The 13,447-nt window shown below is 35.9% G+C and overlaps 1 protein-coding gene across 1 annotated transcript; it reads left to right on the top strand.

Annotated features, from left to right (window-relative positions):
• Positions 1-1,058: 1,058 nt before the first annotated feature.
• On the top strand, positions 1,059-12,580 carry LOC132123838 (thioredoxin domain-containing protein 5-like). The gene is made up of 10 exons (XM_059534528.1): positions 1,059-1,363; positions 2,989-3,141; positions 3,387-3,492; positions 3,653-3,749; positions 5,065-5,180; positions 5,272-5,358; positions 6,819-6,968; positions 7,619-7,701; positions 9,478-9,607; positions 11,583-12,580. The coding sequence occupies exons 1-10, from the start codon at positions 1,191-1,193 to the stop codon at positions 11,703-11,705; spliced, it is 1,218 nt and encodes a 405-aa protein (XP_059390511.1). The 5' UTR covers positions 1,059-1,190; the 3' UTR covers positions 11,706-12,580.
• The last annotated feature ends 867 nt before the right edge of the window (positions 12,581-13,447 follow it).

Below are 13,447 nucleotides of genomic sequence, written 5' to 3'. Positions count from 1 at the left end.
TCATTACAAATAATAATGTAAAATTATTTTCTTAGAATAGGAGATATGCTGTCTCTCGCATCACATACATTATCAGTAATTAAGTATGTGGTCTTGAAGAGGACCTTTTTTTCTCATTTGGACTCGGTCTTGACTTGGACTCGAAACTTTTGGACTTGGACTTGACTTTGACTCGAACCTCTTTGGACTCGGTCTTGACTCGGTCTCGACTAGTCCTGGACTTGGACTTGACTTGGACTCGACAAAGCTGGACTTGACTACAGCTCTATTTAATGCATTTTAGACACTTACCCTCAGTTTCATAAATAAGGCTTAAAACTAGTTCCAGATTAAAATGTAAGTCTTAAAATATATCAATGCCTTTGTTTTGTCTCAAGATGGACACCAGTAACTGTGAACTGTGGCCTAATCCTGGCTTAGTCCAAACCCTGTCTGTGAAACCAGGCCTTAGTGTTCTTGTCTCTGTCCAAGCATGCACATCCTTGAATGAGCACTATAGTGTATCCTTTAACCGCTCAGGTAATGTCGGCATAACCCATTTCAGGGACTGCCAAAATTAAAGTATAAAATTAGTCAGAGCTACAGAAATGAATCTTAACATTTACAAGTAATGCCTCAATAATGCATTTAGGCTACTTTCTGTCCCCCCTTTTTATTTTTATTTTTTACATGCCTAATTGTATATTTGTATTCTATATTTAATATGTATCAATTTGTATTTTTATGCTCTACTGTTAGTGTTATCTGTATGCACCAAGGGTCTGGGAGTAACGCAATTTCAGTTCTCTGTATGTATGTGCAGTACATGTGGAAGAATTGACAATAAAACATACTTGAATTGACTTGACTTCTGCCTGACCCCATAGGTATTAAAAAAAGAATGATATATATATATATATATATATATATATATATATATTCACAATAAATTTGACAAATTTGACAAATGTTTTTTTCAAAAAAAAAAAAAAAAAAAAAAAAGCATGGCTCTTATCAGCCTCCGTACACCGGTGCCCCGGATGCGCATCTCGGGTGAGGGCATCTGAGCAGTTCACAGATCTACAGATCCCATGGCTCATTTAAACAGCTCTGCTGATCGCTGTTTGGATGTTATATAGATCAGCTCTTTCTGCTCACCCTCACATTCATTTAAACTCATAGCTCCGCTTCATTCACAGGCCTGCTCAGTTATGAACATGACGCCGTTTTTAACGAGTTTTATTTATTTGGCGCTGTTGTGTAGTAGGATATGCTGTGATAATGACACCGAAGAGGATGACCACGCCAAACACACATACACGGTGGAGATGTTCAATGATGCCGTCTCTATTGCTCCACACTTCGTCATGTTCTACGCGCCCTGGTAAAACTGAACACCTTCATCAAATATTTTCATTATATTGAGAGATATACGAAATGATAAATGCATTGATATCAATGCTAGTTCTCAGTTGAATTGCTGCGATGTTTGAAGTGACTAACGTTACATTAACGTTAACTCCTTTAGCCACTTTATTAATCTACAGAAACAATCATTATAAGTCCGTTTTGGATGATGTGGATGTCAAGTTTAGTAAATACATAAAGCAAACATTTTTTGACATTAGAATTATTATAATAGACTTTGGTAAAAAAGTTAAAATTCCTGCAGTCTAGTTCTAGTTACGTGGCAAAGCATGAACAGCCATGACATGACATCACTTCCTCATCCTCTCATCAAAAACAAACAAAAAAACTTCAATGGTAGTGCCATGGTCTTTATTATTATTATTATTATTACATATTACAAATATCATGTCATATAATTTTTGGGGGGTCTTGTACGATTGTAATACCAGGGCATTTGAGCAAAAATAGATGCCATTCTTCTAATGATGTACCAAGTACATCGGGTGTTATGGAAAGTGTTCCCAGTTCCGGTTTTCCTAATTTATGCAGCCTAAAAATCCTTTAACAGATTTGAATATTAGAAATGTGTTATGTGTAAGCTAAACCCCTAAACAGTATTCCTGAATTACACACACCAACATAGTCTATTGTTTTAAAGTTGTTTTGTTTTTCTGGGTGCTGTATTTTATTGTACTTTATAATATATTGTACTTTTAAGTTATAAGAAAAAAAGCTGTTGAAAGCGATTCAGTAAGAAGGCAGATTTTTACCTGACCAATAAGCTTAAAGCTGTAGCAGACTTAAGTTTAGCTTTAGCTTATTGTGGCTCATTGCTCTCTTATTTATTTGTTTATTTTTACCCTTTGTATAGCACTTTATACAATACTGATTGTGTCAAAGCAGCTTTACGGTGTCACACAGGAAAATAGTTTGTCAATAATGCAAGAGGACAATAACAGTGATTTTTCAGTCATTTCATTGATTATTCAGTGATGTCATCATTTAGTTCAGCTCTCTTCCAATAGTGTCTGTGCAATCAGTCAGCGTCCCCAACGAAGCAAGCCAAAGGTGAGAGTGGCAAGAACCAAAACTCTATCGATGACAGAAATGGAGGAAAATCAATGTGACAAACCAGGCTCAAACAGGGGGCCAGTTACCTCTACCCAGATGAAACCAGCATGGCGTGGTTTAATTCCAGGCTGCAGCACAGGTCAGATTGTGCAGAGGACTCTGGTTCTCGTGATCTTGTGCCAATGGTTGTTGAGGTGATGAGGTCTTCACAAGGGATCTGTCTCTTGGGTGCATCTAGTTGACATGGTCTTTGCTGGCCATCAGGGCTGGAGAGGTCGTCTCCATCTCGTCTGGATATGGACTGGATCCATATGGCTTCGTTGACCTCAGAATAAGAATGAAAGAGAACCAAATTAGCATAGATGCCTTTCTTTTTAGCAAGTACATCAGGTGTTATGGGAAGTGTTCCTGGTTCCGGTTGACCTAATTATTGCAGACTAAGGATTCTGTGAAACGTTTGTTATATGTGTCAGAATAATAGTTTAAAGATGTGATAAATGTGTTAAAATATATGTTTGTGGTGTGCAGGTGTGGGCACTGTCAGAGGCTGCAGGCAACGTGGAATGAGCTGGCAGATAAATATAACAGCATGGAGGCTCCTCCAGTGTATGTTGTGAAAGTCGATTGCACAAAAGACACAAAGTTTTGCTCCAGTGAACATGGGATCCGTGGATACCCAACGTAAGCATTACTTCTCTGTTAGTACTGTGCATAAAAAAAAAAAAATGTTTTTAAGATGCATGCTTCATGTAGAATGACAGTAAATGTATTTAGATGTTGTGTATGTGTGTGTGTGTGTGTGTGTGTGTGTGTGTAAAACAATTTATATGCATGATTTATAATCACCTGACAGTCATGTGCCTTAGGTAAAAATTATATGTGGTTTGATTAATCATTGACTGACTAACTTTGTGTTTGCTTTACAGTCTGAAGTTGTTTAAACCTGACCAGGAGGCTGTGATGTATCAGGGACCGAGAGACCTGCAGGCACTGGAGAACTGGATGCTGAAAACCCTGCAGGAGGAACTGGAAGTAAGATCATAAAACTGCTAAAATATTCTTATGACTAGAAACATATTCTTATACTGGCATTTAAAAGTTCTTTGTGTAATACATGATCAAGGAAGGTGTAATTCTAAAATGTCACAATATTACAGCACTTCTTATTTGGTCTTTGCCCATCTCACACCAGGAACCCCAGACTGAACCAGAGCCACCCAAAGTCCCTGAACCCAAACAGGGCCTGTATGAACTCACAGCCACAAACTTCAAATCACACACGTCTAAAGGTAGTAGCCCAAAACCCATTTTGAGTCTTAGGCCATTCATATTTTTTGTCATGTTTTAAGTCAGTTATTAGAAGGTTTCCTGAAGCATCTAAGAGACATTGCCACAGTTCTTCTGGATTTAGTTTGTCTGGGTTTTTTTTTTTTTTTTTTTTTTTTTTATGTAATCCCAGACTGGATGATGGTGAGATCATATCTCTGTGTGGAGCACTGGCTGTTGTCAGACTCCTTGCGCATACAAAAATCTCACTGGATTATTACAATTAATGGCAAAAGAAATATTAGAAAAAGTAAACTGATATTTCCTACAGACACAATAAAGCACAAAACTTTTTTTTGTTGGTGAAAACCATAATGGTCAAATACTTTTGCGCACACACATATATATTAGTCTGTAAATGATAAGAGCTCCTGCTTTTTTTGCGCTATCATTGAGCACTCGTTAGGATTTTAATTGGGGTTCTGTTATTCCCATTAGGTTCTCACGAATCATGACAATAACTTTGGCAGCAGAAGTGAATTATCGTCTTGGCTTTGGTACAGTTTCAGCCCTCTTCTCAAACACCCTTTAAATGTTACATGTTCTGTCCGTTAGCCAAATAAATGATTCCTGTTTGGAGGAGAGACAGGAAATGATGCTCTGGCTTTTGCAGAACTGTTTGTTTCCCACTTTCAGATGTTGGAAGCACCCGTTAATGATGTTGCGTAACTCTAATAACCAACAGTTTTTCTTATACATCTTCATTTAATGTACACATCCTGCTAAATTAATATATTTCCACATTTCAGGGCTGTACTGTGTACACATAATTCACACAATTTGTGACAGTTCTAGTTACATCATTGTGGGTGGCAAGACTGTGGAGGTTTGCCATGAGATGACACTGTAAATTGGCTTTTCTTCATGCATAAATGTGCAGTCTGCAACACCACATTTTCTGTAATCTGTGATCATTTTGATCAGTTATGATTAAAGACATTGTAGTATGTTATCCTACTTTAGACATGGATTCTTGTCGCATTTTGTGGCTGTACCCCTACCGTTGTCTTCTACAGGTTCCAAATCTTTAGAATAGTTTGCCAGTGGCTATTAGATCATCTGAATGTGTGTCTGTTTTTAAATGATGCTTGAAAACATGCCTCTATAGATGTGATTTTAATATTTTGTGATGGTTTTTTGTGTATTTTTAAATTGGATCTTTTTTGCTTCATCATATATGGTGTATTGCTCTTCATAAATGCATGGTTTTTAAATTGTGTAAAGCACTTTGTGCGTTGTAGCTTTAAAAGTGCTGTATACATAAAATTGTACTTACAGGTTCTCACTTTGTGAAGTTCTATGCACCGTGGTGTGGGCACTGCAAAGCCATGGCTTCAACATGGGAACAGCTCGCCACCAGCTTTGAGCATTCAGACACCATCAAGATCGGCAAGGTGAGAGAGGCCATTGTGGTTTCTCTCTCTTTTTTTCTGTATTGTAAATTGACTTCTGTTTTCTGATATTTGTATATTTTGCTTGCTAAAGGTTGATTGCACACAGCACTATGAGGTGTGTTCAGATAATCAGGTTCGTGGTTATCCCACACTACTCTTCTTCTCTGATGGAGAGAAGGTAAGAATATCTAAAGTGGAATCATTCCTGAAGATAAATATCAATGTGTGTACTTGCTGGTGTTCAAAAGTTTGGGGTTGGTAGGATTTGCTTGGATTAGTTTTGTAGTGTTGTTTTTTCATTGAAGTCTTATTGCTAACCAAGGCTGCATTTATTTGATTACAAATATAGTAAAACTAATGCTGTGAAATACTGCAATTTAAAGTAACTAACTATTTTCCATTTTCATATGTTAAAATCTAATGTATTCTTGTCATGCAAAGCTGAATTTTCAGTACTTCATACTTCAGTGTTAAGTGATCCTTCAGAGATCACTATAGTATGCTGATTTGGTGCTCAAGAAACATCTGTAATTTAAATGGAAAGTGATGGATAAATGGATAAATGATGTCATTAATGACTCACCCTCATGTCGTTCCAAACCCGTAAGACCTCCGTTCATCTTCGGAACACAGTTTTAAGATATTTTAGATTTAGTCCGAGAGCTCTCAGTCCCTCCATTGAAACTGTGTGTATGGTATACTGTCCATGTCCAGAAAGGTAAGAAAAACATCATCAAGGTAGTCCATGTGACATCAGAGGGTCAGTTAGAATTTGTTGAAGCATTGAAAATTAATTTTGGTCCAAAAATAAAAAAAATTACGACTTTATTCAGCATTGTCTTCTCTTCCGGGTCTGTTGTAAGCGCATTCATGGCGCTGTTGACGTATGGCGCTGCTGAGGTGTTTTCTGGGGACCCCAATAACAAAGATAACATGTCAGCAGCGCCATACGTCAACAGTCACAGCAGTCGCACTCACAACAGAGCCGGAAGAGAAGACAATGCTGAATAAAGTCGTTATTTTTGGACCAAAAATGTATTTTCGATGCTTCAAATTATTCTGACTGACCCTCTGATGTCACATGGACTACTTTGATGATGGTTTTATTACCTTTCTGGACATGGACAGTATACCGTATACACAGTTTCAATGGAGGGATTGAGAGCTCTCGGACTAAATCTAAAACATCTTAAACTGTGTTCAGAAGATGAACGGAGGTCTCACTGGTTTGGAACGACATGAGGGTGAGTCATTAATGACATCATTTTCATTTTTGGGTGAACTAACCCTTTAATATTTTTTTGTGGAAACTGATGAATCTAAAGTATAAAAGAACATTTAGTCTTTACAGTCCCTTTTGATCAATTTAATGCATCCTTGTTAAAAAAAAAAACAAAAAAAAAACACATGCAACACTTTTTTTCTTTCATTTTCAGACATTCTGTTACTTTTTATATACTTCCTACGTCCTCCCAACCATGAGGAAATCTCTTCACTATTTTTCACTTGTAAAACTGTAATGTTCCCATATCATCAAATCAAACTGTAACTAGATGTCATGAATAAAGAATGTTAACTAAAGTCCAATAGTGTTTACACTAAACAGTAATGGTAGATGTGCGCATACTTTGGTTCCAGATTGATCAGTACAGAGGAAAACGTGATCTGGATTCATTTAAAGAGTTTGTTGATAATCACGTTAAAGCTGCAGAATCTAAAGATGAACCTGCGAAAGAGGAGGAGCACTCTGACGAAATCCCACCCAGCGCTGAACCTGACAAAGAGGAGGTGTGTGTCTGTTTTAGTTTTTGGCACCACAGATATTTGATTCGTATTTGTGTGCGGGCAGATGTTTGAACAGCGAGCTGCAGACTTTGCCCCTTAGACACAAATCTGCATCTTTAAACTAAGGTAGTAATTATGGGCAGCGCAGCTATTTCTTCCTGATGCAAATGTGCATGTGTGCGTGCGTGTGGGTTGGTGGTCCGGAGTGGAAAGGATGGGCGGGGAACTTAAGGGCTGTTATTTTGCTTTGTTAATTGTATTTCCTGTCTAAGCTTGTCTTTTATAAAGGGATTTTGGCAGGGTGGAATTGTTGCATGTCTAAAGAGTCCCTCAAGAGCTTTGTTTCAGAGTTTTTTTTTTTTTTTTTTTTTTAAGTTGGAGGATAATTTTAGAAGATTGTAAACCGTTGCTGATGCCTATGAGATGAGACCTTTCTCTTAAACATATGTTCAGAACTGGTGTTGTAATTAAGAAAACCATCTAGTGAGGGGTATTTAAACTTCAGCAAGATAAGTTCACCTGTGGAGATTCTCTAGGGGTTATGCTATAAGTGTGTTCTGCCTCGTGACACAAATTTTGTGCTATTAGTTTAATTAACACATTAGTTAAATGCTTACAAGATGCGCTGCCACTAATACATTTTTTTCTCTCAGTCTAACGTTCTGGTCTTGACTGAGAGCAACTTTGATGAGACTGTTGCCAAAGGACTCTCCTTCATCAAGTTCTATGCCCCATGGTGAGTGTAACTGTGGTTTCATTTGACAATTTGGCTGGTAGTGGTACTTTATCAGGGTTTGGATTTCTGATATGATGACAAAATTCCTGTATAAAATCAGAGATTGCCTTTCTCCCCCCTTAACATTTGATGTTATTTTAGTCTTATTTCCATATTATTATAGTGTTTATTATTCTGAATTTGCTTTAATATTTTAAGTATATATATATATATATATATATATATATATATATATATATATATATATATATATATATATATATATATATATATATACACACACACACACACACACACACACACACACACAGTTTATTTTTATTTTAGTTTTTGTTTATTTGCAGTTAGTAATTGTAATGCTTCAAATTAAATTTTGCTGCCAAGGCAACATAAAAAAACTTATTTTGGCATTTCATCTAGTACTTTTATTGCAACTTTATTTCCATTTAATAGTTGTTTTTAGATTTAGATAACCCTGAGCAGCATTAACATTTTAGTAATCTTAATGCACTTTTAATTTGTGCAGTAAGTCTCCTAAGGTCTTTCAGTATTTTTCAGGATGTGCTGCCTTTGGTTTGAACTGAGTTTAAAACAAATATGGCAATGGAGTTTAGAAGTGATTCATTTCCACAAATCCATTTTAGTACAGTACTATATATTTATGCCGCTTGTCGCATGAACCAGAACAGGGTTTAATTGAAATTGTAAAAACACTACAGCCAGGTATTGTTGATTTTCGCCAACAAAAATGGTTCTCAAAGAAGCCAAAGCAGGATCAAGTGGACTGCAGTTACAGAAAAATTTAATTTCTTGGGATGTATTTTGTGAAGTAAAATTAGAGGACCAGATCTAACTGTTATATATAGGGATGAGTGAATACTTTAAAATACTTGGAACCTTGATAGAACCTTGGTAAGTGTTTTTGTTTTCTATTAAAATATCTAAAGTATATTATAAAGGAAAGAAGTTCCTGGTAAGCAAAATGTCTTGACCTTTCTTTCTTTTTCTTTCTTTCTTTCTTTCTTTCTTTCTCCTTCTTTCTTTCTTTTTATTTTATTTTCTAGAGAGAATGTACATTTGATTATACCAGTCTGTCTGACTCTATTCTGATTGGCTTTAAGTTGTGTGTTAAGTGTTGCAGTTGCAAAATGCAGTTTATTCAAAAGTACATTGTTGCTTTTCTTGACATTAGTTTATTAAACATTTTGCGTTTTAAAACTGCACAATTGCTGTTTTCAAATGGTGATTAAAATGGTCAAATATAGTCAAAGCTCAACAATGCTTAGACATTTTAACTGTTGTGCAACTTTTTTCTGTATGTGTGTGTGTGTGTATATATATATATATATATATATATATATATATATATATATATATATATATATATAATATGAAATACTATTATAAAGTGATGGATTTCAAATCCAGGCATTTTAGGAGGGAAGAGAAGAACAGTTTATATTTTAAACTGGTGAGTTAGTTTTGAGTTTTGAAACTAGCAGTATGCTTTTATTGTAGAGTAACTTCTTATGTGTAAATATCACAAATTTTGATTCTCCATTTAATGACCCCTTTAAGCTACATTGCCAAACCCTGTGCAGTGAAAGACTCACATGTTTGTGTGTACATCCAGATGTGCGCGCATAGTGTACTCCCCTCCCCTATATGTTCTTCTTATCATCTTAATGTTTCCTTAGTGGCTGATCAAAAGACCCGACAGTCCCTGACTGGCTGGGTTGTTCAACGACTCACACAACGTGTTTTCATGTGTTTCAGGTGTGGTCACTGCAAGAACCTGGCCCCTACCTGGGAGGATCTATCTAAAAAGGAGTTTCCTGGTCTGACTGATGTGAAGATTGCTAAAGTGGACTGCACCTTGGAGAGAACGCTCTGCAACAGATATTCTGTGAGTGCAACTCCTTTAGTCTTGAAATCCACTGATGGGTGACAGAATAACTAAGTCATGTGGATTGTGGATGTTTGAGGGTTGGGGTCAACATAACTTCATATTATTAGTGGCAGAAAGTTGTTTTTTGAAATGAGGACATTCTTTAGCCTTTTCCAAAAACGAGTGTGCTGCCTTGCTGTCTACTATGAATGGGAAATGTAACATATTACAGCTCCATTCCATCTAAAGATTCTAGTTACAAATACTTTCATTAAGAAATTGATTTAGTACTTTTGTTAAAGCTTTGAGCTAAGAGTCCTTTTTTTGTACTGCATACACTGCATATACAGATAACACACGAAGTCTATTTTTATTAGTTTTTATATAACTTTTTATATTTACAGGTGCATCTCAATAAATTAGAATGTAGTGGAAAAGTTCATTTCAGTAATTCAACTCAAATTGTGAAACTTGTGTATTAAATAAATTCAGTGCACATAGTCTGAAGTAGTTTAAGTCTTTGCTTCTTTTTATTGTGATGATTTTGCCTCACATTTAACAAAAACTCACAAATACACTATCTCAACAAATTAGAATAGTTCATAAAACCAATAAAAAAACCACACATTTAGTGAACTGTTGGCCTTCTGGAAAGTATGTTCATTTACTGTACATGTACTCAATACTTGGTTGGGGCTCCTTTTGCTTTAATTACTGCCTCAGTTCAGCGTGGCATGGAGGTGATCAGTTTGTGGCACTGCTGAGGTGCTATGGAAGCCCAGGTTTCTTTGACAGTGGCCTTCAGCTCATCTGCATTTTTTGGTCTCTTGTTTCTCATTTTCCTCTTGACAATACCCCATAGATTATCTATGGGGTTCAGGTCTGGTGCGTTTACTGGCCAGTCAAGCATACCAACACCATGGTCATTTAACCAACTTTTGATGCTTTTGGCAGTGTGGGCAGGTGCCAAATCCTGCTGGAAAATGAAATCAGCATCTTCAAAAAACTGGTCAGCAGAAGGAAACCAAGTGCTCAAATTTATTGGTAAACGGGTGCAGTGACTTTAGTTAAAAGAAAAAAAAAAACTACTTCAGTCTATGTGCACTGAATTTATTTAATACATAAGTTACACAATTTGAGTTGAATTACTGAAATGAACTTTTCCACTACATTCTAATTTGAGATGCACCTGTAAATATCAAAAGTTATATAAAAACTAATAAAAATAGACTTCTTGTGTTATCTGTATATGCAGTGTACGCAGTAAAAAAGGACTCGGCTCAAAGCTTTAACAAAAGTACTAAATAAAAATTTCTTAAAGTATTTGTAACTAGAATCTTTAGATGGAATGGAGCTGTGAAGCAAAGTGCTTTTTCCTTGGAAGCTGGAAGTGTGTTAAATTACAAACATAAACTGAACCTTATAACTTGACTGATTTGGAGCGCTCTACATATGGTGTGACTCAGTGTGACCACCTACTTCCATTAGAAATGTTGAATTGTTTCCTATTCACACTTTACTATCACTGAGTTGTGAATGGCAGTGAAATGACAAAAAAAAACAGCAAGTCACATGACAAAGCCTACATGATGGATATAGTACATCCAGATTTTTGTTTTAAGTGAAATGTAGTAGTTACTAGAGATAGGAAATATGAAAAAAAAAAACTATTTTTCTTTTTTTTTTTTTTTGATAATATTTGACTGATTCTCGATTTATACGAATTTAGATGGTTAGTCACGTGCGCCACATGCGGTTGGATTATTGTTTTCGCATTACTGTTAACATTGGCATATTTTCAAAGTGTTTAATTCTAACATTTGCCAATATTTGTATTTAAAACCGTAATAAAATCATGGCAAAACATTAAATTAGAATTAATTGATAAAGCCCTAGTAGCTACTCAGACGAGATGCAATTTTGCCTCGGCTTCATGCTTAATTACTACACACAGTCAAAATGTATGTCAATATTTGATCACTGTTCTCTATAGGTGCGTGGATACCCAACTCTCCTGATGTTCCAGGCAGGGCAACAGGGGGAGGAGCATAATGGAGGGCGGGACTTAGAAAGCCTGCACAGTTTTGTCATGAAACATGCGAGAGATGAGCTGTAACTCCTCCCTTGTTTCCCATCTTACAACACATCCTCCACAAAGCAACACTACTTACAACTACCATACTTTCAAAGACTGCTTTTTCTTTGTTTCTGTCCCTCACATGCTAAAGTGAGGACTTTCTCTTCCACATGATAAAATGTGAATGTACATGATTAAATCTCGACCAGTTGATGAGATTAGTAGCAATTACAACCACATACTTTTGAGTTTGCCTTTTCTCCCTTAAAAAACAGCTTTATGATGTAAAGAAAATTACACTTAAGATTAACTTTTAAGGTGCATATTTCTTAAGTTATATTTGAGAAAATTCAGCTTAGTTTGCTGTCAACTAAGAAAATATGACCTCAGGGAGACCATGTACCATTTAAGAAAAATTACATGGCCCTGCTGTGATTTACCTTTTTCTCGAATCAGTATAAAACACAATATGATACCAACTTAGCAAACAGCAATTTGACCACGTAAATGTCTTTCTATTGGACTTTCAAATGTTTCTGTTGTGGTCTACAGGTTTTGAAAAGGTTGTATTGTTAAGGTAGGCTAAGGTATTTTGTCAGTTAAACTGGGAGACCTGCTTAAACCAGCCAAGAACAAGATGGCGATTTGCTGGTTTAGATAGTGTGCCGTAATTATCAAACCAGGCCAGTCTTAACCAGCTTGATCGCCAGCAAACCACATCAGGCTGGTTTAACCAGATTTCTTTAGTAAGGATGGCATTTGTTGAACTACTTTTGGTTAATTTGTCATTAAGCTTCTTGGTGTTCTTATAGGCATATGTATGGAGTAGATGCATCTCAGATCCCTAATATTGCCATTATATACTACTATTTTTTTACTATTTAAAATTGATTTTCTCAACACTCTGCAAGGTTTGCTGTATTGTGTCAGTTTATGGTTTACTTTGAAGTACATTAGAGGTTGTGAAAGGTTAAAAGTTATAGTATAGTATTTTTTGTTTATTCTACAGATGTAATTTTTTTTTCTTTGATTAGATTTGTCTAGTTGGACTGTTAGAATTATTATTTTACAGATTTTACAAAAATGTACATATTTCCTTTCAAATATGCCCGAGATGTTTATCTTTTTCTTTTACTGGATCTGAAAGAGAAGGAAGGGAAAAGCAATCAGAAACCACATATATTCAGTGAAGTCTTTATGCGAGGCACATGGTCACAGCCAACCTCAGTGAAAAACGCAGTATTTTTGTCCTGTGTGAGAGGGGTACACTCACTGCGTTGGGGGTTTTATACAAAAAAAGGCACATTGTGATAAATTTCATAATAAAATGTGTTTTTCCAAAAATAGCAGTTTTTATTTATTTTTTTCTTTTCTCTTGTTATATGATGTCTGTGGTATAGGAGTTATAAAAGGAACAATAAATAAACTGTAAAATATACACACAAAGTACACACAAGCATCCACATACGGTTGATACATGTAAACAGCAGTCTGTGGGGGGTATGTGACATAAGTAGGGATATGAATTGTAAAAATTTGACAATATTTAGAAAAAAGTTTATTGCTTTTTCTACTTTCAGATTCAATTTTTGGGGCGGACTTTGAATACAGCGGATTAGAAATGCCTACTAGCAACCTAGTACAACCCAATACCAGTTAATGATGTGACCCCTGTCAGTGTGAACCAGCTAGTCAAGGTTTGGCTGGTTGGTATGATCCTGTCGGTCTGTTGGGTTCCTGTGTCAGTGAAATGAATGGAAGTCCAAACAGAATTAAAATGT

The sequence above is a fragment of the Carassius carassius genome, chromosome 42 (assembly GCF_963082965.1).
Source record: "Carassius carassius chromosome 42, fCarCar2.1, whole genome shotgun sequence".
Taxonomy (NCBI): Eukaryota; Metazoa; Chordata; class Actinopteri; order Cypriniformes; family Cyprinidae; genus Carassius; species Carassius carassius.
The sequence above is the reverse complement of the archived record's forward strand: the minus strand, read 5'-3'. Positions and strand labels throughout refer to the sequence as shown.

Coding starts and splice junctions, on each gene's coding strand:
- LOC132123838 (XM_059534528.1), top strand. CDS start 1,191: ATGAACATGACGCCGTTTTTAACGAGTTTTATTTATTTGGCGCTGTTG. Junction 1,364..2,988: donor GTCATGTTCTACGCGCCCTG/GTAAAACTGAAC, acceptor TGTGGTGTGCAG/GTGTGGGCACTGTCAGAGGC. Junction 3,142..3,386: donor GGGATCCGTGGATACCCAAC/GTAAGCATTACT, acceptor TTTGCTTTACAG/TCTGAAGTTGTTTAAACCTG.